The 19,173-nt window shown below is 37.1% G+C and overlaps 4 protein-coding genes across 6 annotated transcripts; 2 read left to right on the forward strand and 2 right to left on the reverse strand.

Moving 5' to 3' along the window:
- Nucleotides 1-426: 426 nt before the first annotated feature.
- LOC105176685 (uncharacterized) lies at nucleotides 427-987 on the reverse strand. Its single transcript, XM_011099572.3, has one exon. The coding sequence runs from the start codon at nucleotides 985-987 to the stop codon at nucleotides 427-429; it is 561 nt and encodes a 186-aa protein (XP_011097874.1).
- A 1,405-nt stretch (nucleotides 988-2,392) lies between these two features.
- Nucleotides 2,393-4,613, reverse strand: LOC105176686 (ATP synthase gamma chain, chloroplastic). 2 transcript variants are annotated; one of them, XM_011099573.3, is made up of 2 exons: nucleotides 3,157-4,613; nucleotides 2,393-2,822 (listed from the first exon to the last, which is right to left on the reverse strand). In XM_011099573.3, exons 1-2 carry the CDS (start codon nucleotides 4,287-4,289, stop codon nucleotides 2,816-2,818), a joined length of 1,140 nt encoding a protein of 379 aa, XP_011097875.1. In that variant the 5' UTR covers nucleotides 4,290-4,613; the 3' UTR covers nucleotides 2,393-2,815. The 2 variants fall into 2 exon arrangements, with proteins under 2 accessions (XP_011097875.1, XP_088733461.1); XM_088877335.1 differs by lacking the exon at nucleotides 2,393-2,822 and having other exon boundaries at nucleotides 2,936-4,613.
- A 265-nt stretch (nucleotides 4,614-4,878) lies between these two features.
- LOC105176687 (NADH:ubiquinone oxidoreductase, 17.2kDa subunit) lies at nucleotides 4,879-8,485 on the forward strand. Of its 2 annotated transcripts, XM_011099574.3 has the most exons (9): nucleotides 4,885-5,291; nucleotides 5,716-5,772; nucleotides 6,099-6,151; nucleotides 6,577-6,628; nucleotides 7,123-7,179; nucleotides 7,254-7,313; nucleotides 7,684-7,726; nucleotides 7,822-7,887; nucleotides 8,088-8,485. In XM_011099574.3, the coding sequence occupies exons 1-9, from the start codon at nucleotides 5,180-5,182 to the stop codon at nucleotides 8,149-8,151; spliced, it is 564 nt and encodes a 187-aa protein (XP_011097876.1). In that variant the 5' UTR covers nucleotides 4,885-5,179; the 3' UTR covers nucleotides 8,152-8,485. The 2 variants fall into 2 exon arrangements, with proteins under 2 accessions (XP_011097877.1, XP_011097876.1); XM_011099575.2 differs by lacking the exon at nucleotides 5,716-5,772 and having other exon boundaries at nucleotides 4,879-5,291.
- Nucleotides 8,486-10,478: 1,993 nt separating this feature from the next.
- On the forward strand, nucleotides 10,479-18,308 carry LOC105176689 (aconitate hydratase, cytoplasmic). Its single transcript, XM_011099576.3, has 20 exons — nucleotides 10,479-11,038; nucleotides 11,598-11,702; nucleotides 11,870-12,030; nucleotides 12,138-12,230; nucleotides 12,476-12,661; nucleotides 12,803-12,964; nucleotides 13,318-13,462; nucleotides 13,555-13,697; nucleotides 13,790-13,846; nucleotides 13,941-14,020; nucleotides 14,140-14,215; nucleotides 14,469-14,654; nucleotides 14,837-14,904; nucleotides 15,016-15,134; nucleotides 15,746-15,867; nucleotides 16,311-16,409; nucleotides 16,526-17,005; nucleotides 17,238-17,336; nucleotides 17,437-17,679; nucleotides 17,922-18,308. The coding sequence occupies exons 1-20, from the start codon at nucleotides 10,738-10,740 to the stop codon at nucleotides 17,988-17,990; spliced, it is 2,994 nt and encodes a 997-aa protein (XP_011097878.3). The 5' UTR covers nucleotides 10,479-10,737; the 3' UTR covers nucleotides 17,991-18,308.
- The last annotated feature ends 865 nt before the right edge of the window (nucleotides 18,309-19,173 follow it).

Here is a 19,173-nt window from a genome sequence, read left to right on the forward strand (position 1 = left end):
AACAGGCCCACAAGCACAAAATGCAAATTTATCCTAAGGAGTGATCCGACAAGTCATGACCAAAAATTAATCACCATTATAAGTGAGGTCCAAGTCAGACCGGCAACAATGAGTTAGCTTGCATCATCTTCCATGTTTGTACGAATACGTGTCATTAGCCACATTACGCATACACATATGACAACATGGATGATGCGGGTTCTACGCCATGTAAGGACAATTAGACACGGACCCACCATGATGAGTCATTTGACACGTCAATGAAAGAAAATTTCCTTCAAAATATAAATAACAATTCCATAGAGAACAAAGGCTCTACAAGCAAAAAAGGTTATCATCACCATGACTAATTGCACGGAGACACCCAATATTTCAGACTATATACAAAAGCATTAATCAAACTGACATTATTTTCACTGCTAACTGCTATTGATGGCTGGAATTTGATTCAAGAAAGCCTGTTTTTGTCAAGACAGCGTTTCTCACCCGGCTTAAGTCCCTTCCTTTCAGTGTCCTCCCAACACCCTCACACATAGAGAACGAGGAAATCCGATTCCTGGCAATCCATTCGTGCGGGGGAATCACGTTCCCGTCTTCTCCATCTACGTCTTTGTCATCCTCATCTCTTTCCCAGCCACTCCCTGGAAAGCCGTCATCGTTCTTGGAAGTGGTTTTTGAGGTTGTTCCATAGATTTTTGACCAGTCAGGTATGTTCAGAGGGGCTGAGTGATGAACAATCTTAGGTTCTTGGGAGTTGGGATGGTGTCTGTGGGATTTTGGTATCATTCTGGCTACTGTCTGGAGGCGTTTCGGAATCAAAAAGGGCTCCTTAAACGATGAACTCTTGACGGGCCTGGAATCAGAATTCTTTGTTTCCCTGGAAACTGATGATCCCCAGACATCTTCCTCCTGGAGTTCTTCCTCGTTTCCAATAATGGATGTCCGGGCGCTGCTTCCCTGTCTATACAAACTGTATTTATTCTCCATGTTCGTGTTCCCTGTCAGGATATATGAAAACTGATGGATTCCGCTAATTAATCATGCGTTTTACAGACAGAATAATACATAATATGAAAGAGAAACAAACAGGAATTCACCTTTTTCGAGTGTTTTTCAGACAGATCTTCTGAGGAATATCCGCAAAGTATGCAGTTATGAAAGAATCAGTTTCTTGGTTTAAGGTAAGAGAATAAAACACATAGGATTTAAAATGAAGGTGGGATGGGCCAGTGTGCTTTCTTGGTTTTATTTACTTTTGACGACGTGTTGATTTTGTTTTTTTCTTTTCAACCAAATTTGACATTGTTTATTTATCCAATAAAAATATTAAAGATGTTGATTGTTTTACGTCACTAATATAAGGGTGTTTGGGTGAGATTATAAGCTTTTTAAAATATTTTATATAAATTTATAAAATATTATAAAGTATTTGATAAATTTATTAGAAAAATATCTTATAAGATCTAAAAGGGTTAAATGCAATTTGCCTCTTTGTGATATCATAAATAAGTAAAAAAAGAAAATACTGTGGAAAAAAAAAAACAAATTACTTCATGTGTTCTGAAGATTAAAGCAAATTATCCCACTATCAATAGTTTAGACAAGGAATGTTTTGCTTCATTTTTTAAAATACGGGGTATTTTGCTATTCTTTTTTTTTTTTTGTCGCGGGGAGCTTTCCTTTTTTTTCTTTTTATCATATCACGTGGGGGAAAATTGTTGAAAAATTTAGGTCCTTATAAACTTTTTAAATAAAAGTAAGAAGTTGTCAATTTATTTATAAAATCTTAATAAATTCTTTCAAATTAATTATAAATTTGTCACTACTAACATCTTATAGGCTCTATAATCTTATTTAGTCAAAACACTTCATGAATTTATTTTTAAAATAAAATATAGCATCTTATAAACTCTAAGAACATCTTATAAGATAGATGGAGTTATAATATCTTTTAAATAAATTTAGCCAAATATCTCCTAACTATTTACTCAGCAAAAGAATTTAAATAAAAAATACAATCAGATCTTACATTATCAATCAAGCGAATAATGCAGCCCCACCAAAGTCCACGAATGTGATTTTTATGAATAAAAAAGCTATTAGGATATATAAAACTGATTTGTTTAATTATGGGGGCATCCATACTCTTGGACTTTAAGGACAATAGAAGAATATTCGTCAAATGATTTGAGCAATGACTATAATTTAATGAAATCATGGTGGGCACGTTTGAGGGATTTTATTGAATTCTTGAGTGGGAAAAAGTTGTGATTGAATTCTTGGAAAATTATGATGAATTTCAAGTTAATTTCTGAAAAAAAGTAGTGATGGGTTGTGATAAATGAATGAATTTTACTAGTGATTAAATCCTGGAAAAATGAAATCATACAGGTGTGGTAGGAGGGCATTCATTGAATCTGGTTGCATCCACTGTGAGAGAAGGTAACTCTACTGAGACAAAGATGAGCTGTCAAGAACGTAAAGAAGGTAGGATGAGCAGCTGATCAGATCTAATATGAATCATATATGGACGGTAGTTGGAGTCGGCGGCTCTCCCAGGATCTCTCATCTAAGATCCCTGGGGAAGAGGATCAAGTTGGCCCTTGCGAACAGCTTGATGCACTATCTCCCTTCAATCCTCTGAGCGAAATGCGGTAAAAGAAAAAGAAGGAAAATCCATGGACCGACCCCATCATCTCCACCCCGTAGGAACTACAAGATCACCCCAAGTGCGCTTTCGGCATCCAGGGGTTGCGGACCGACCATGAGAATCTAGTTCTGAATCACATTGTTGTATGCCATTCCATTCCTTGCTTCACAAACTTGAGGAATAAAATGTAATCAGGTATTGTAACAGGTGCAAGGCAACCTACATCTTCCCCCCCCCCCCCCCTGACAGTTAATTGGTCGTTAATACAACAAGTTCTCTTCAAAATCAGATTCAAAACCAGCCATAGATACTTGGGTATAAGTAGTGGAGAGTTACAGCTTCAGAAACAATCAATAAAGTAGAAAGTGCACTACCACATGGTCGAGCATTATAAAAAGACACATGAATAGAGGAGATACAAAACGAATCTAAACGAAAACCCTTCACTGGCACAATTCTCCTAATGGGATTGTTGAATGAATTAGGAAAAATATTAACGATATTACCTAAGGGCCTCTGCTCCTGCAACAATCTCTAATATTTCACCTGTGATCTTTGCCTGCCTTTCACGGTTATAAGCAATTGAAAGCGACCTACTCAGCTCCACCGCATTCTCTGTCGCATTACTCATTGCGTTCATCCTAGCTGCTAGTTCACTCGCATACGACTCCTGCAACGCCCTCAAAATCTGGCTATTCAAATAAAGTGGCATCAAGGCATCAAGAATGTGTGCAGGGTCCTGCTCAAACTGATAATTAAGAACCAAATTCGCCTTTTTCCTGCCCATTATATGATCCCTCTCAACAGTCAACTTCCCTTCTTTAGTAGTCAATCTAAAGAACTCATCTTCGCTAGCATCTACACTCTCCCCATTCACATCGCAAGCTTCCCCTTTTGCAGATAATGGAAGCAAAGTATGAATCACGGGATCCGACTTAATCAAAGACACAAACTTGGTATACAAAAGCTCGACCTTATCAACCTCCTCAGTCAAGAACAGTGAAAACACATCATCAGCAATCACTTGAGCTTCTTTCGATGTAGGAAAACTATCCCCTTCTACAAACCTATCCACATTCACATTCGCCCTTCTCTGAAAATACGCATTGCCCTTTTTTCCAACGCTAATCAAAGTACAGTCCAATCCAAGACTCTTCAATGCCGCAATCCGGGCTTCGGCCTTCTTCAATATTGCATTGTTGAATCCCCCACAAAGCCCTCTGTCACCAGTGATAACCACAAGAGCAACTCTCTTGACCGGCCTAATGGCTGTTAAAGGAACTTCCACATCTTCCAATTGACACTGTTCATTGATATCAAACAAGACTTCCACAAGCGTCTCAGCAAAGGGCCTGCCGTTAATGACTGCTTCCTGGGCTCTCCGCACCTTAGCCGCTGCCACTAGTTTCATTGCCTCGGTGATCTTTTGCGTGTTCCTCACCGTTTCAATTCTCCCCCGAAGTTCCCGGAGCCCATTTCGGATCGAGGGGAGTGTTGAAAACTTAGAAAGACGAGACCTCGAAGAGCGTAAAGAATCAAGAATTGGAAACGGGTTTAGCTGAGATTGGAAAGAAATAGCACCAAAGTCGTTTACAGGAGGCTTTGAGATCATCCCTGTCAGCAAATTGAAACAAGACATGCTATATATATCTTTCCCCAACTTCTCTTCAGCTCTATTAAATGTCTGCAAGTGACGAAGCCGAGAAGGGTTTCAAATCAGGGAAAAGGAAAAAACGAGAATTCTTGGCTCAGCGGGTTTAAGGGGAGTTTTGATCGGTGAAGTGAAGAAAAAGCCATTGAAGAAGAACAAGAACAAACTGTGACTTCGTAATCCTCGGGCTTTTCTTCCGGCGACAATATTTCTCTCCCACTGCTTGAAAATGGACGGTACCGTCGCCGGAGAGTGGGAGCGCGCATGAGGTTGAAAGAAAAGAGTGCTCGGCCTAGAAAACCGAGGCTTCAACAACCTATGTTTATTTAGTCGAAATTGCATTTTGGTCCATAAGATAAAAAAATTGTACTTTTGATCTCTTATTTTATGGATAGTTTGCACTTTTGATCCTTTACTCTATGGAATTTGGGCCATGTAAATGGGAATGGTCCAATGGGAGGTGAGGTAGTGGCCTGTCACCACTACCCAATATATTTGTGGGCTCAATTTATGGGCTTCATATCTAAAAATAGCTTCACCGAACCCGGCCCGTATATCGGTCGCCATTTTTGTTCTCCAATTTGCCCCTGGAATTCCAATGCTTGAACCCTCAAACGGAAAAATGGAGGAAATTTTTTTAGTAGCTTCAGTCTTCGGACAATCGTATTGCCCTAGTATCAATCAAGATTGATTACTTCGCATTTTATCTAGGAAGTGATAATCCGATTGTCGGGCGATCATCAGCTCAACGGACGCTGATTAGTAAATACGAATTCCATTGGCTGTTCTGTTTGAATTAATTGATCATTAACGACACCCCTTTTGGGTATTCATTGATCTGTTCAGCTGCCGAAGATTCAGAACTGAGAAAAGGTGTAATGTCGAGGCTGTGGGCGAGGTTCTCAGGGCTGTTCAGCAGTAGAACGTTGGTTGGAATGGATAAAACTGGCAACCGGTACTTCGCAAGAACTGAGGAAATCGACGGTGTCAGTGAGTGCTGGCCTCTCTTTCGCTTTTTGCTCAGTGTTTTGGATCTAGATATGTGTATATTCAGTTGATATCGACATATTAGCATTTTTTTTACAAAAGAAATTGGATGCTTTTAGGTTCTGCATGCGTGTGGGTTTTTTCAGTGATACTGTTCTTCTTTGTAACTGGTTAAATATCGAAGAAGTTTGGGAGTTCGTTGTGCCTCGAGTAGCTCGGGGGGGGGGGGGGGGTTGATTTTTGTTATTTTGCAATCAGCTGTGGTGCAATTCAGTTTTTTGGTTTTTTTTTTTATTTATTCTTTTCCTCATTCTTGCTCTTTACAGTAGTTTCTTTGCCCGTATCAATTGGGATTCTGTGCATTCCTTGGATGTTGTCTTCTTTTCCATATCGGGCTTGTGATATGTTTCGTGTGTTTATTTACCAGTGAAGGAGAAGAGGTGGGTAGTATTTAAAGGAGAGCAGGATCCCACGTCGGTTCCTGGTGTGTTCCACATTCTCTAATTTTACTCATTTGAGTAAGCGGACTGTCTACTGTTTCCCTGTTACTGCAGTTCCCCTACTCTAGTTTGATATAATTATTGGTATTTCAGCATGCTTACATTTCCCCCCATCATTTCGTTTAAGTTGTGGGAACCAAATGAATTGGTGCTTTAAGCTTCCATATGTGTTCAAACATGTTTTCCATTTACCAAACAGGACATCATTGTGCATAAATTTATTTGATGAAGATAGATTGGCCTTTTAGATTGGCTTTATTCCGTTCTTGGTAATGAGTAAATCATTTATGCTTCAATAGTTTTGTTGTAGTTGAATGGATATGTTGGCTGAATGGACAGCGCAAGAAAGCTCCGACTCCAGAGGTAATACGGACTTTCTCTCTTTATTTCTTCTAGAAGTCTGTGGTCTTCCCTAGTAAATTGCTCGACTTCCTACATATCGAAAAGGGTGCTTTTTTTGTAAGTGCCTTGATCATTCACTTGTCTGTACTCTTTACCATGCTTTTCATGTTCTATATTAATTCCTCCATGGGCTTTAATTTGCGAATTAAACATTGAAAAATCAGGAGTACAAGATAAGAAACTGCTGGCCCTCTTTCTAACACTTACAGAGAGGAGGGCAGAATTTAAGCTGTTTTTAAGTTATATTGTTAATTAAATTATCATAAGTGGAATAGTTCTACTGTGTTTCTCGTGCACATATGGACATAGAGTTCTTGAAACTTTCTTCTTGTTGCAAGTATGGATTCTGGAAAAGAGAAATCTTATATTGTTGATTTGTTTTTCAGGAAATGGCTGAGCTAGAGGCAAGGAGAGAACGTGTTAAACTGAATGTTGCTCGTGAGTACCTAGTATTCATGTGTTTGACTTTGGTTATTATTCTTTTGATTGAATGCTTCCTAATCGGATGCTTGATGAAGAACTATATCTGGTATTTGAAGGTTAATGAAGTTAGTAGTATAAAAGCTTTTAAGATGAACCATCAAATGGTTATGAATGCTTCATAGACATTCCTTGCACTTTCAGTGCCTTTTGATAATTTGCCCTTAATGCACAGTGCACCTTCTTTTCTTTGTCCTTTTATTTTCTGTATCATAGTAAAGTCATGGGACTGCACAACATTTGCATGCTATCTACTCTGAATTTTGATCATCTTAGATTATTTATTCTTTTTACTTGGAAATGGCACATTAGAATGGAGTTGTTAGTCCAGTACCATTATTACTGAGGATTTACCGCAAGACAGTGGTGATTATATCTCTTCATTTAATTGCTGTTGATCAATTGTTGGCTCTTGGAAAGAAGCTCTCAATCAATTTCTTTTATCGTACCAGTGCTCAAGAAGGAAGAGGAAGAACGGAAAGCCAAAGAAGGCAAAGCCACAAGCATTGGTGAGTTGGTCCTCCTGCGTTTATTTTGACAAAAATACGGAAAAACTACTTCTATTAATGAGATATATTAATAGGTAAAGCTGCTGGCCCTGACTTGAAAAGTTTCATTCGACAGTTTCCTACTGATTCAGAAGGTACCAAATGGTTTCTATATTTGGTTGGTTGTTTTCTTTCTTTCAGAATTACAGATATTTCAGACAATATGGTGCCAATTTTTATTGTTACGTGTACAGCTGCTACTTTGGCCGTTTTTATCTTAGATTGCAGTCTTAGCTTAATACTCCAATTTACTGAGCATGAACTTTTTCATGGATATCATGATTAGGTATTTCAGTATTTACTTGAGATTTATGAATTTCTCAGGAACAACATGATCATGCAGTTTCTTAAGTGTAAAATGGGTGATTCTGTAATTTTCTGCAGCATGTGTACTGTCATTCTTGTGTTCAATGGGGTTTTTACTTCTTGTGTTCAATGGGGGTTTTACTTATTTTGTTTCCGTAGGTAATAAAATTGAGGAAGCAACTGACTCAAAGGATGTACCAAGGTTAGCATGTCCTACCTAATGACGCTACCTAAGTTAAACTAAAACTTGGAATACATGCACTGATAACGATACCAATTTATCTATTTTAAATGTAGTGATAAGAACTCCAAAGAATCCCAGAAACCAAAAGAAGTCCCGGAGTACATCAGAAAACAGCCAGAGTAAGTTCTGTGTTTTCCTCATCTCGAACTTGTGTATAGGTTGCTAACTTTACACAAATTCTATTGTTTAAAGACTTGATCGCCCCAATCCATAACCAGTGAAAGTGTATAAATAGTGTTTTTTAGTTTTAGTTTTCATATGCAAAAATACAATTGATGGATAGTTGTGTTGTGCTTAATTGTACAACTTTGTTATTCAGGTCTTCGGAGCCAACTGGTTCTGGTGAAACCTTCAGACCTGGGACATGGCAGCCACCAACATAACCGACGATCAGCAGTAAATACTCGCAGACACCATTTGTTGGCAACTCTTGATTTTCACAACCATTACGTCCTTCTCGAACGATTCCTTCAGCAACAAGAGTCATTTCCAAATTTTCTGTGTTCAAGAACTTTGTTCTGTTTCTGAACATTCAGCAAATTGGATACGTCAATCCTTGTATGCTAGTCTGTTACCTACTAAAATATTGTGGGAGGCTCAAGTACTTGTAATAACCAAAAGGAAAAGTTTTGGAGTGTTATTTATCTATTTAGGCAATGTATGTACTGCACTGATAGTAATAATGGGAGGAGAAAACTATGAAAAGGTTTCAAATCATATGAACATATATTTTAATTTCAGTGCGAAAATATTAATTATATAGGGTAAACCACAATAACCTTCATGAGGTTTTGTCAATATTACGAATACCTTCTCATTATTTAAAAAAATAAAAATATTTTATTGTATTTTTTTATTTTGTAGAAAAATATTTAAAACTTATAAGAAATTGAACAGAGTGAATGAAAAAATTTTAAAATTTATAAAAAAATTATTCACTTAGTTCAAGAAAAAAATAAAAAATAAATAAAATTATAATTTTTTAGTCCATAAGGGTATTTTAGCTAGTTTACCATAAAAAATTGATGGAAATCTAACAGATTGAGCTAATTGTTAGACCATCGTTAAAATTATGAGAGTATTAGTAATTTTTTAAATAACGAGGGGATATTCATAATTATGTTAAATTTTAGGCGAGGTCGTTGTAATTTACTTTAATTATATAAATAGTAAAAAGTGAAATACTAACAAAATTATAAAAGTATTTTTGTCTATTGTAGTTTAAAGAATATTGTAGAGAAAAGATGGGTTGAATTTAGAGGGTGTTTGACTAAGCTTATTTAGAACATTTTATAAACACTTATATTTTATAAAATGTTTTAAGAGTTTAAATGAATTTTATTTTCAAAATAAGCTTTTAAAGTGTTTGAGCAATAGGATGTTAGAGTTTATAAAATATTTTCATATTTGGCATAATAAGTTTTTTATACTGTAATAATGATTAAAATATTATCAAATTAATATAATTTAAAATCCAATAAATAGATAATTTTGCTTCGAGGGGAAAAAAATGTTATTTATATAAAGAGTAAATGAAATACTAATAAACTTATTAGTATATTTTCGTCTATTGAATGTTAAGACTAAAGAGCTTATAATATCTAAATCACCTTATTTTAGAATTTTATAAGCTTTTCAGAAAAGAAAAAAATTCCAAACAATTTAAAAAAAATTATAAATTCTCAAACATTTATAAGATGTTTTGAAAAATTTATAAATTATAGCAAACATCCTCTTAATTTTATTTAAAGAGTTTATAGAAATCTAAACATCTTATTTTGAAATTATAGAAATTCTTTAAAAGAAATATCAAATAATTTTATAAAATTCATAAATTTTTGAAATATCTTATAAAATATTTCGAAAAGCTTATAACTTTAGCCAAACACTGTCTTGTGATTTTTTATTCGAATAAAAAGATACCATTTCCATGTACAACATAAATAGAGGTGAGACGTTCTAAGTAACTGAAGTTGTGTCCATGTCAATAAATGACACAATAAGTGAGTTGGCCAACTTCGTCTTTTACCAATTTGAGTCCCACTGTATTAATAACTAATTTTTAATTTATGATAATGGTCGAAGTCGAAAGCTATTTAATCTTTTTAGAGTTTATTGTACCATTTTCTTTACGATATTTAATGTAATTATATGTAAATCATCTGTGTAGGAAATTATATTTAATATTTTTTATATTTGTTTCTGACTAACAAGTAAATTTATTCGTTAAATCAAAATGCATGAAATTTGCTGATGTTAGCCAAAAATACTGAATGAAAATCAATATTTTGCCTTCGATTGACTTATTACTGATTTATCGCAGGTCAGACAAATATTCTTTAATTAATTTACTTTTATACATCTTTACGCGCGTTAATGCATGCGTTAAGTTACATCTTCACCTTATAAAAATAATTTGATTACAAAATATTTATTTAAAATGACAACTCAATCGGAATAAATATTAATTTTTATTTAACTATCAATATTTTAAGTTTCGTAAATTTTAATTGACGAATAAATCTATTTTGTAAATATAAATACACAAAGAAATCAAATATGAGTAGAATCAGTGAAATCATTCCTATTTTTTTATTAAAAAGATGTTGTGGAGGTTTCTAGCATGCCCACATTGGTTCTGCCAAATTCTTGTAAGATGATGCTGCCAAAGGATATTATGGGGCCTTAATCTGGCGGATTGAGACTAATCAGAATTATAATGTAATTATGAATAAGCAACTCTGTTAACGATGTCTTGGTGACTGAGTTCATGATTGATCACCTCCGGCTCCAGGCTCCAACAAGAAGCCCCTCACCAGCCGAGCTAGCTAGCTGCCAAAAACCCATTCAACAGTCGGTCACAGTGACGCTCGTACTCATCCATTTATGCATACACGTCTATAGAAGCTACGAGGCCTAGGGTTTTGTTTCTGCCGACGACATTCATTCAAGTTTATCTCTACACCGTCATGTATTTTCCCTCCTGCTGCTCTTCATCGTCGACCTCGTCCTCCGTTCTCAGAGCTTGCAGAGTGCGCTTCGCTTCCACTCTCTCTTCTTCGGTTACCCGTTCGTTTTCCTCTCCCTGTCGCGCGTCTCCGCGTACGTGTAGCGGCAGCTGCCGATCGGTGTGCCTCTCCCCGGCGTTTCGGTGTTCGGCTCCGCGGTGGAGTTACGGTGTTGACTGGCGATCGCCGGTTAGGGTTAGAGCTCAGATAAGGAGCGCTTCTCCTGTTCTCGAACGGTTCGAGAGGAAGATTGCTACTATGGGTATGATCGTGTTTGGTCGTTTTGGCGTCGAGTGTGTTTTCTGTTTTTGGCGGATATTATCGTTTGTGTTGTGGATTTTTTGATGTTCTGGATGGAAAGTGTGAATATTCTTTGTTCATTTAGTGTACTTTGAAGTTTGATTTTGGCACTCTTCGGGAGTTGCTCAACGAGTTATTTATGCTCTGCATAGATGGCGGACATGTGATTCTTGGTTTGTCATTTTGATGTGACTGTTATCCTGGCCGTCGTTTTTATTTGGTCTTGATGGTGTTTTTTTTTTTTTTTTGAGAATCTGGCAAATGATCATTTGAGGAAATATACTAACGTATTTGCTGGGTGAGTTATCATTGCTTTTGTTTGTCCAGATATCGACATGCAAGCTTTAAAATCAAATTGTTGGATTGACGATTACTTATTTTTCCTAGTTATGTTATAATCACGTCTTGTCTATCCGCACTCTATGTTCAAACACTCACTGTTGAATTTTACAGTATGATGTCCTGCTTCCTTGTGTAATTCATTTTTCCATAATTATATAAGAACAGTTTAAACTTTGCAGCCTCGGAGCATCCTTTCAAGGAAATTTTAACTGGTCTTTCCAAGCCTGGAGGAGGTGAATTTGGAAAATTTTATAGCCTTCCTGCTCTGAATGATCCTAGAATTGGTATGGACTTAATTTATGAATTATCTTTTCTCTGGCAGTTTTTTCTGGTTTGAATGCAGCATTTGCATTTGAAGCTTGAGAGAAATATAATTACTGTTTTATTGTACTAATCACTTCTCTCTTACATGGACTTTTCATTTTCCTTATATTTAATTTCCATGCTGCAGACAAGCTTCCATATTCGATCAGGATACTTCTAGAATCAGCTATACGAAACTGTGATAATTTCCAGGTCACAAAAGAGGATGTGGAAAAGATCATTGACTGGGAAAATTCTGCTCCTAAGCAAGTTGAGATACCGTTTAAGCCAGCTCGCGTTCTGTTACAGGTGAGAGGGATGAGCTAGGTGCTGGATAAGGAATATTGTTAATATTCTTACAGCAGCCTCCTGTAAAGAAACTTCTTTCTTTTTGTTTTTATATTTGAACTTTGTAGGATTTTACTGGAGTTCCAGCAGTGGTTGACCTTGCTTCTATGCGGGAAGCAATTAAGGATCTTGACAGTGATCCAGACAAGATTAATCCATTGGTATTACTGCTGTCCTCTGTTCATTAGTCACTAGCAAACATTTTATCAGATTATGTTTAGAGCACAGTTTTGCATAGTTTTAGAAATCATAAGCCAGATTATGTTAAGCGTCTGGTAAAGATACATTGTGATCTACTTCAAAGTTTTATTTTAGTTAAAGATATCTGGCATAAGCTGATGCAGTTCCTTATGTTTGTTGCATTCTAATGTTGATTTTGCTTGTGTTATCATAATGTTGTATCTAGGTTCCTGTGGACCTTGTCATCGACCACTCTGTACAAGTTGACGTGGCCAGATCAGAAAATGCCGTGCAGGCTAACATGGACCTTGAATTCAAGAGAAACAAGGAGAGGTTTGCTTTTCTTAAATGGGGATCCACGGCCTTCCGCAATATGCTTGTCGTTCCTCCTGGTTCTGGTATTGTCCATCAGGTATAAGTTTAACCTTTATAGCTATGTGATTTGCAAGGTGTAAATAACTTGATTTCTTGGTATGTATCCATGAATAGTGAGACACTCCACGGATGCATCTATCCAATAGATTTTGACATCCATGAAATGCATTAATACCAGGTGAATCTGGAATATCTTGGACGGGTTGTTTTCAATACCGAGGGCATTTTGTACCCTGATAGTGTTGTTGGAACTGACTCCCATACAACCATGATTGATGGATTGGGTGTTGCTGGATGGGGAGTTGGAGGGATTGAAGCAGAGGCAGCAATGCTTGGTCAGGTACTCGTGCCCTTCTTGCTTTCTAAATTTTCTATTGCCCAGTCTTGCACAATGTTTTTATGTCTCCAAAAAAGGACTTGACAAAGATTAAGCTAGTCATCTGTAATGGATGCCTTCACATGCCACCTTTATGCTTGGTTATTTGTGTGTTGTTATCTAAGCTGCCTTTCTGTTCTGACATCTTGTGCCTCTTTATATACTTGGGTTGGCATCTCTTGTGTAGTCTTTTTTGTTTATTTCTATTTAAGGGTTAGTCCTGCAGTCTGGATTTGGAGAGTTGAGTTTATATTTATGTTGTCAGTTATACCGATATTTTCCAATGTCAATTAATTCTTTCTCCTGCAAATTTGCAGCCAATGAGCATGGTTCTTCCTGGTGTTGTTGGTTTTAAGTTGTCTGGCAAATTACGCGATGGAGTCACTGCAACTGATTTGGTACTAACTGTGACCCAAATGCTCAGAAAGCATGGTGTCGTGGGAAAGTTTGTTGAGTTTTATGGTACCTCACTCCTCGTTATGTTTGAAGAGTTATTTATGTTTATCTTATGTTGCCCTTAGCAGATATATCTATACTATTCTTAATATATGTAGGTGAAGGCATGGGTCAGCTATCATTGGCTGATAGAGCAACTATTGCAAATATGTCTCCTGAGTATGGAGCAACCATGGGGTTCTTCCCCGTGGATCATGTCACACTACAATACCTGAAATTGACTGGAAGAAGCGACGAGACGGTTAGCTGCATTCTCTTGTATATTATTTGCTGTTAGGAGCGTAACCTGATATTTGTATGAGGTGTCAAATTTGTTGCTTCACAATATGCTAGGTAGCAATGATCGAGGCGTATTTACGTGCAAACAATATGTTTGTAGATTACAACGAGGTAAATCCTTGCAACTTATCACTTTGTTCTAGATACCAACAAATGAACTTAAATGGCATAGATATGAGCCAGCTTAAATGACGTCGTGGTGCAGCCTCAACAAGAGAGAGTATATTCATCTTATTTGGAGCTGGATCTTGGTGATGTTGAACCCTGTGTTTCAGGACCTAAAAGGTATTGTTGTTGAAATGTGTGGCGTGCTGGATCATTCAATCTTAAAGATGAATCATCAAGTTTCTTTTTATAATAATTGTATTCTTTTGCATCAATGAGTTCTTACTTTGTGACATTAGGCCTCATGATCGGGTTCCTCTGAGAGATATGAAGGCTGATTGGCATTCTTCTCTGGACAGTAAAGTTGGCTTCAAGGTAAGATGAAAAGTTCTTTTGATGTGCGCTTGAACAAGCTGAACTTCTGTCAGTTCGAGCCTGAGGAAAAATAAAATGCCTGATCCGAAGATACATTTTTTACTGCAACAAGCAACTTTATTTGATATATATTTTACTTGATTTTTGAAGTTCTATAAAAAGATTTTTTTCTATTGTTTTATGTCTGTCTTTGTACTTTTGATCATAATCTTTTTTAGAATTAATTGGAACCTCTTGGTTTTAATTTTTGCAGGGTTTTGCTGTACCAAAAGAAGAACAGGACAAAGTTGTGAAGTTTTCATTCCATGGGCAGCCTGCAGAACTTAAGCACGGGAGTGTTGTTATAGCAGCAATCACAAGTTGCACAAACACATCAAACCCAAGTGTGATGCTTGGAGCTGGTCTTGTTGCAAAGAAAGCGTGTGAGTTGGGTTTAGAGGTTTGTATTAGCTTTTTCAGGATCTGTTTGCATGTCATATGTAGGTTCTCTTCCAAATTTGTTTAAAATTTTACACTCAGCTCGGAAGTGGTATTTCCACTTTGATTTCCACTCTTACCATAAGATTCACATTTACAGCTTAGTTGCTCTTCACATGTGGTCTGATGATGATTATTGGGCAGGTGAAACCCTGGGTAAAAACTAGTCTTGCCCCAGGTTCTGGTGTTGTAACAAAATATTTGCTCCAGAGGTACTGTATAAATTTGGTCCTTGAATCTCATTTTAGGACCTTATGTAACCCTTTCCCCGAGGTGATACTGCCATGGTTCAGGCAGTGAAGTTGTTTTATGACCTCTTGCAGTGGACTGCAAAAGTACTTGAACCAGCAAGGCTTTCATATTGTTGGCTATGGTTGCACAACTTGTATTGGTAATTCCGGAGATCTTGAAGAATCAGTTGCTTCTGCTATAGCTGACAATGGTATGTTCTTCATGTATTTTGGTGTGTGAAGGTAGTCTATTAGAATATTTTAGTCTGCTCTTTGGTTATCTTTCTCATTACCTGCGTCATATTAGTCCAAGTAAACTGGATTCTGTTGAACTTTGTATCCTTCTGAAGAACTTGGAGTTGTGATGATGGTTTGTAGTATAGCAGGATAAAGCTTTCTGCTGTCTGATATGGAAGTAGGTAGCTCAATGTTCAGGTTGGTGTATTGGGCATAGTTCCTGAGAGTAAGTTGTCCTGCGGTTTTATATGCATTAATTCTGGTAGGAAATGACCATATGCCAATGTTTTTATTGTATTCGAAGCCAGCCTTTGAAGGAGTTCCGTAAATGTTGGCATTTTGGCTGGCTGAAGAGAAATGTTATTATGTTCATTGTTCAGAAGTCCGGCTCATGTACTCGAAAAAGAAGCATCCGATGTTACAAGTCGTAGTTTGTGAAACCTTAAACCATACCTCTCATGTGCATAGTATTTAAATTGCTTTGGAACTCCGTTTGTACATAGAAATTTTGGTTATTTTGGAATTGGTGTCATTTTAGCAAAAATTTTAATAGCTCCTTGGTCATTACTGTGGTTTTGTTTTGCAGACCTCATTGCTGCTGCTGTACTTTCTGGAAATAGGAACTTTGAAGGACGTGTTCATCCTCTGACCAGAGCAAACTATCTTGCTTCACCTCCATTGGTTGTGGCATATGCACTAGCTGGCACGGTAGGGCTTAGATTTTGTAGTGCTCTATGTATCTCTTATTTTAACTGACTCTTTGGTGGTGGTCATAACTATTGTATTTGAATGATGAGAGTGCTGAAAATTTTTGCTGGTCTGTCTTTCCATAAGGTTCATGAGTCAGCAGCATATGTGCTGGTCTAGTATCAAGCTCAATTTACAGTAAAGGGGGTTGGTATGTGCCTTTTTTAGTGGAGAGGGAAGCGTAGGAGTGAGGGGGCTAGGTTGATTAACGGTCAGAGGTTTTTTAAGCTCGCAGTTGCCATCTATTCTGATATAGTTGATGCAATTATATTTTCTGAAATTGACTCTATAACACAGAATTTTGCGATTTATTTCGTATTGAAAGTAATCTTTTAGTTAGTTGATAATTTCAAGCTCCCGCGTACTGTAGTAATTGCAATCTTCCTGTGGTATAAACTTTCCAGGTTGACATTGATTTTGAGAAAGAACCCCTTGGCACTGGGAAAGATGGAAAACATGTTTATTTCAAGGATATCTGGCCTACCAGTGAAGAGATTGCAGAGGTAGTTTTGGTTTCCTTGATTTGTACAACAATGAACTGTGGGTACTCCCTCTTATGGCACAAATGGATTTTATCATCTTGTTTTTTTTTTTTAAAATATAAAAATTGCTTGCATAGGTTGTTCAATCTAGTGTGCTTCCTGAAATGTTTAAGAGCACTTATGAAGCCATCACAAAGGGCAATACATTCTGGAATCAGTTATCGCTACCATCATCAAGTCTTTATGCATGGGACCCAAAGTCGACATACATCCACAAGCCTCCATATTTCAGTGGCATGACTATGGATCCACCTGGTCCCCGTGGTGTGAAGGATGCTTATTGCTTGCTCTTGTTTGGAGATAGCATCACGACAGATCACATCTCTCCGGCTGGAAGCATCCACAAGGATAGCCCTGCTGCAAAGTACTTGATGGAGCGTGGGGTTGACAGGAAGGATTTTAATTCTTATGGCAGCCGTCGTGGCAATGATGAGGTGATGGCTAGGGGAACCTTTGCCAATATTCGAATAGTTAACAAACTATTAAATGGAGAAGTGGGCCCAAAGACCATTCACATTCCGACAGGGGAGAAACTTTATGTGTATGATGCTGCAATGGTAAGCATTGGTGATTTACCAGTTTACTCTCATTCTCAAACATGCCAACAGGCACACACTGGGAACAAACAATAATTTATCTGTGTAGTTTGCTGGAAATTGGAGTTTACTTGTACCAGGAAACTTTTTTTTTAAAACATAAAAGGAAAAAGAAGAGAGGAAAACAACAGATGTAGAGTAGCTTATGATTCTCTAATAGCGTCTATCTGATGACTGGGCCAATGTTTTTCAGAGATACAAGTCAGCTGGGCAGGATACTATTGTTCTGGCTGGAGCAGAATATGGAAGTGGTAGTTCTCGAGATTGGGCTGCCAAGGGACCAATGCTACAGGTTAGTGGTATTTTGCAACCTGTTGCACGGCCAGTTCACTATGTTATCAGTGGCAAGAGGTCAACTATATTCTACCCAATCTATTGTTTTATCACATCAGGGTGTAAAAGCAGTGATTGCCAAAAGTTTCGAGAGGATTCACCGGAGTAACTTGGTAGGAATGGGTATTATTCCACTTTGCTTCAAGCCTGGTGAGGATGCAGACACACTTGGTCTGACAGGTCATGAGCGCTACACGATAGACCTGCCAACAAAAATAAGCGATATAAGGCCTGGCCAGGATATTACCGTGACAACAGACAATGGCAAATCTTTTACATGTACCCTGCGTTTTGACACAGAGGTACGCACTAGTCACCCTGTCTCTGCATAAGCCCTTGTCTTTGTATGTGTCCTGAAGTTTTCAGTAAGAGGTGGAGAGTAAGATTTAATGACCGCCAATCAAATGTGTAGTTAATTATATTCCATTAGGTGAGTGGTCATGTCCAGCTGGATGCAAAGAGGAACTCGGAACAAGGTGTGATTTGGGCTATCTCACAATCTGTTGGATGATTGCTTACAATTTCTTTTTACCTGCTTATGCAGGTTGAACTGGCATACTTCGACCATGGAGGCATCCTTCAATACGTCATTCGGAACTTAACCAAACAGTGAATCTAGCAATGAATGATTGGCTTTTCGTGGAACTCTGCTTTGTGATCTTGCAGACATCTCCCATATGGTGATACATGTTTCCTTGTAGGGTAATGCAGGAAAATGAAGCTTCTCATTGTGGAACAGGTAGCAATGTGCAATGTTTCTCCATGAAAGTTCTCTGTTATTATGGACGTTTGTCCATTGTAAGTGAAAGTTTCAATGTAACTGTAGTTTTTGTCAAGTGGAACCAGAATATTCATATACGTACTCCAGAACTCCATCCCCTTGGGCGTTGTGTGCTCCTTTTTATGAATAATTCATGCTATTGTCTGAGCATTGAGATGGCAAGACTTGATTATCGTCATATTTCTGCCGGCGCGCACGTAAGAGGAAAGATGTATGTTGTTAGTGTAGCAACGGTGTCAAATAGCGTATGCCGATGCGGGGTTATCAATGTTAACGAATGGTGGGAATGTTTGATATGGTGTTTGGCGTAGCAGTAAGTTCTTGAAATATTACACGACTTTGATAATTATTTTAAAGAATAATTACATTTTTCTTTTCTAAGGGTTCATGTCGTTGCTTGTAGATTTTATGTGGTTTGGGTATTGCATTTAATATAAAGAGATTTGTTTTTGTTAACAAATAAGTTATTTTGTTAGTTAATTTTTATTTAAGTAATTGTTAATATTATTAAATTTAATAAATTTTGACCAACGGAATGATTGTTTGTTAGATAGAAATAAGTTTTAAAATGTTGAATGTATTTTCTAATCATATGTAGAATAATACTGAAGTTGGATGATTTTCACTTTTGATGAGAGTAATTTTCCCATATTTTAAAGGGAATGCCGCTCCCAATGTACTACTCTTCCGGAAGATGTATCATGGAGGGTTAGTAGGTTACTGCTGAAGCAAGCAAAGGTGACCCCGGGTGGCCTGTTCTCGCGTAGCAGAGTGTGGGAGATTTTGCTAGGGAACTTCATATACACAAACATGAACTAGATGAATGATAGAATTTGCTAGGAATTTTGATATACACAAACTATTGCAAAATAATTATATAAAATTTTAATTTTCTCTTTATTTTATATATTTTAGTAATAATTTTGTACGTGTACAAAAAGAATATATAATGATGCTACCTCGGTCCTTACATAATATTATATTTTAAGTACAAAAATATACATGATAATATTAT

The sequence above is a fragment of the Sesamum indicum genome, linkage group LG13 (genome assembly GCF_026168435.1).
Source record: "Sesamum indicum cultivar Baizhima isolate 11 linkage group LG13, ASM2616843v1, whole genome shotgun sequence".
Taxonomy (NCBI): Eukaryota; Viridiplantae; Streptophyta; class Magnoliopsida; order Lamiales; family Pedaliaceae; genus Sesamum; species Sesamum indicum.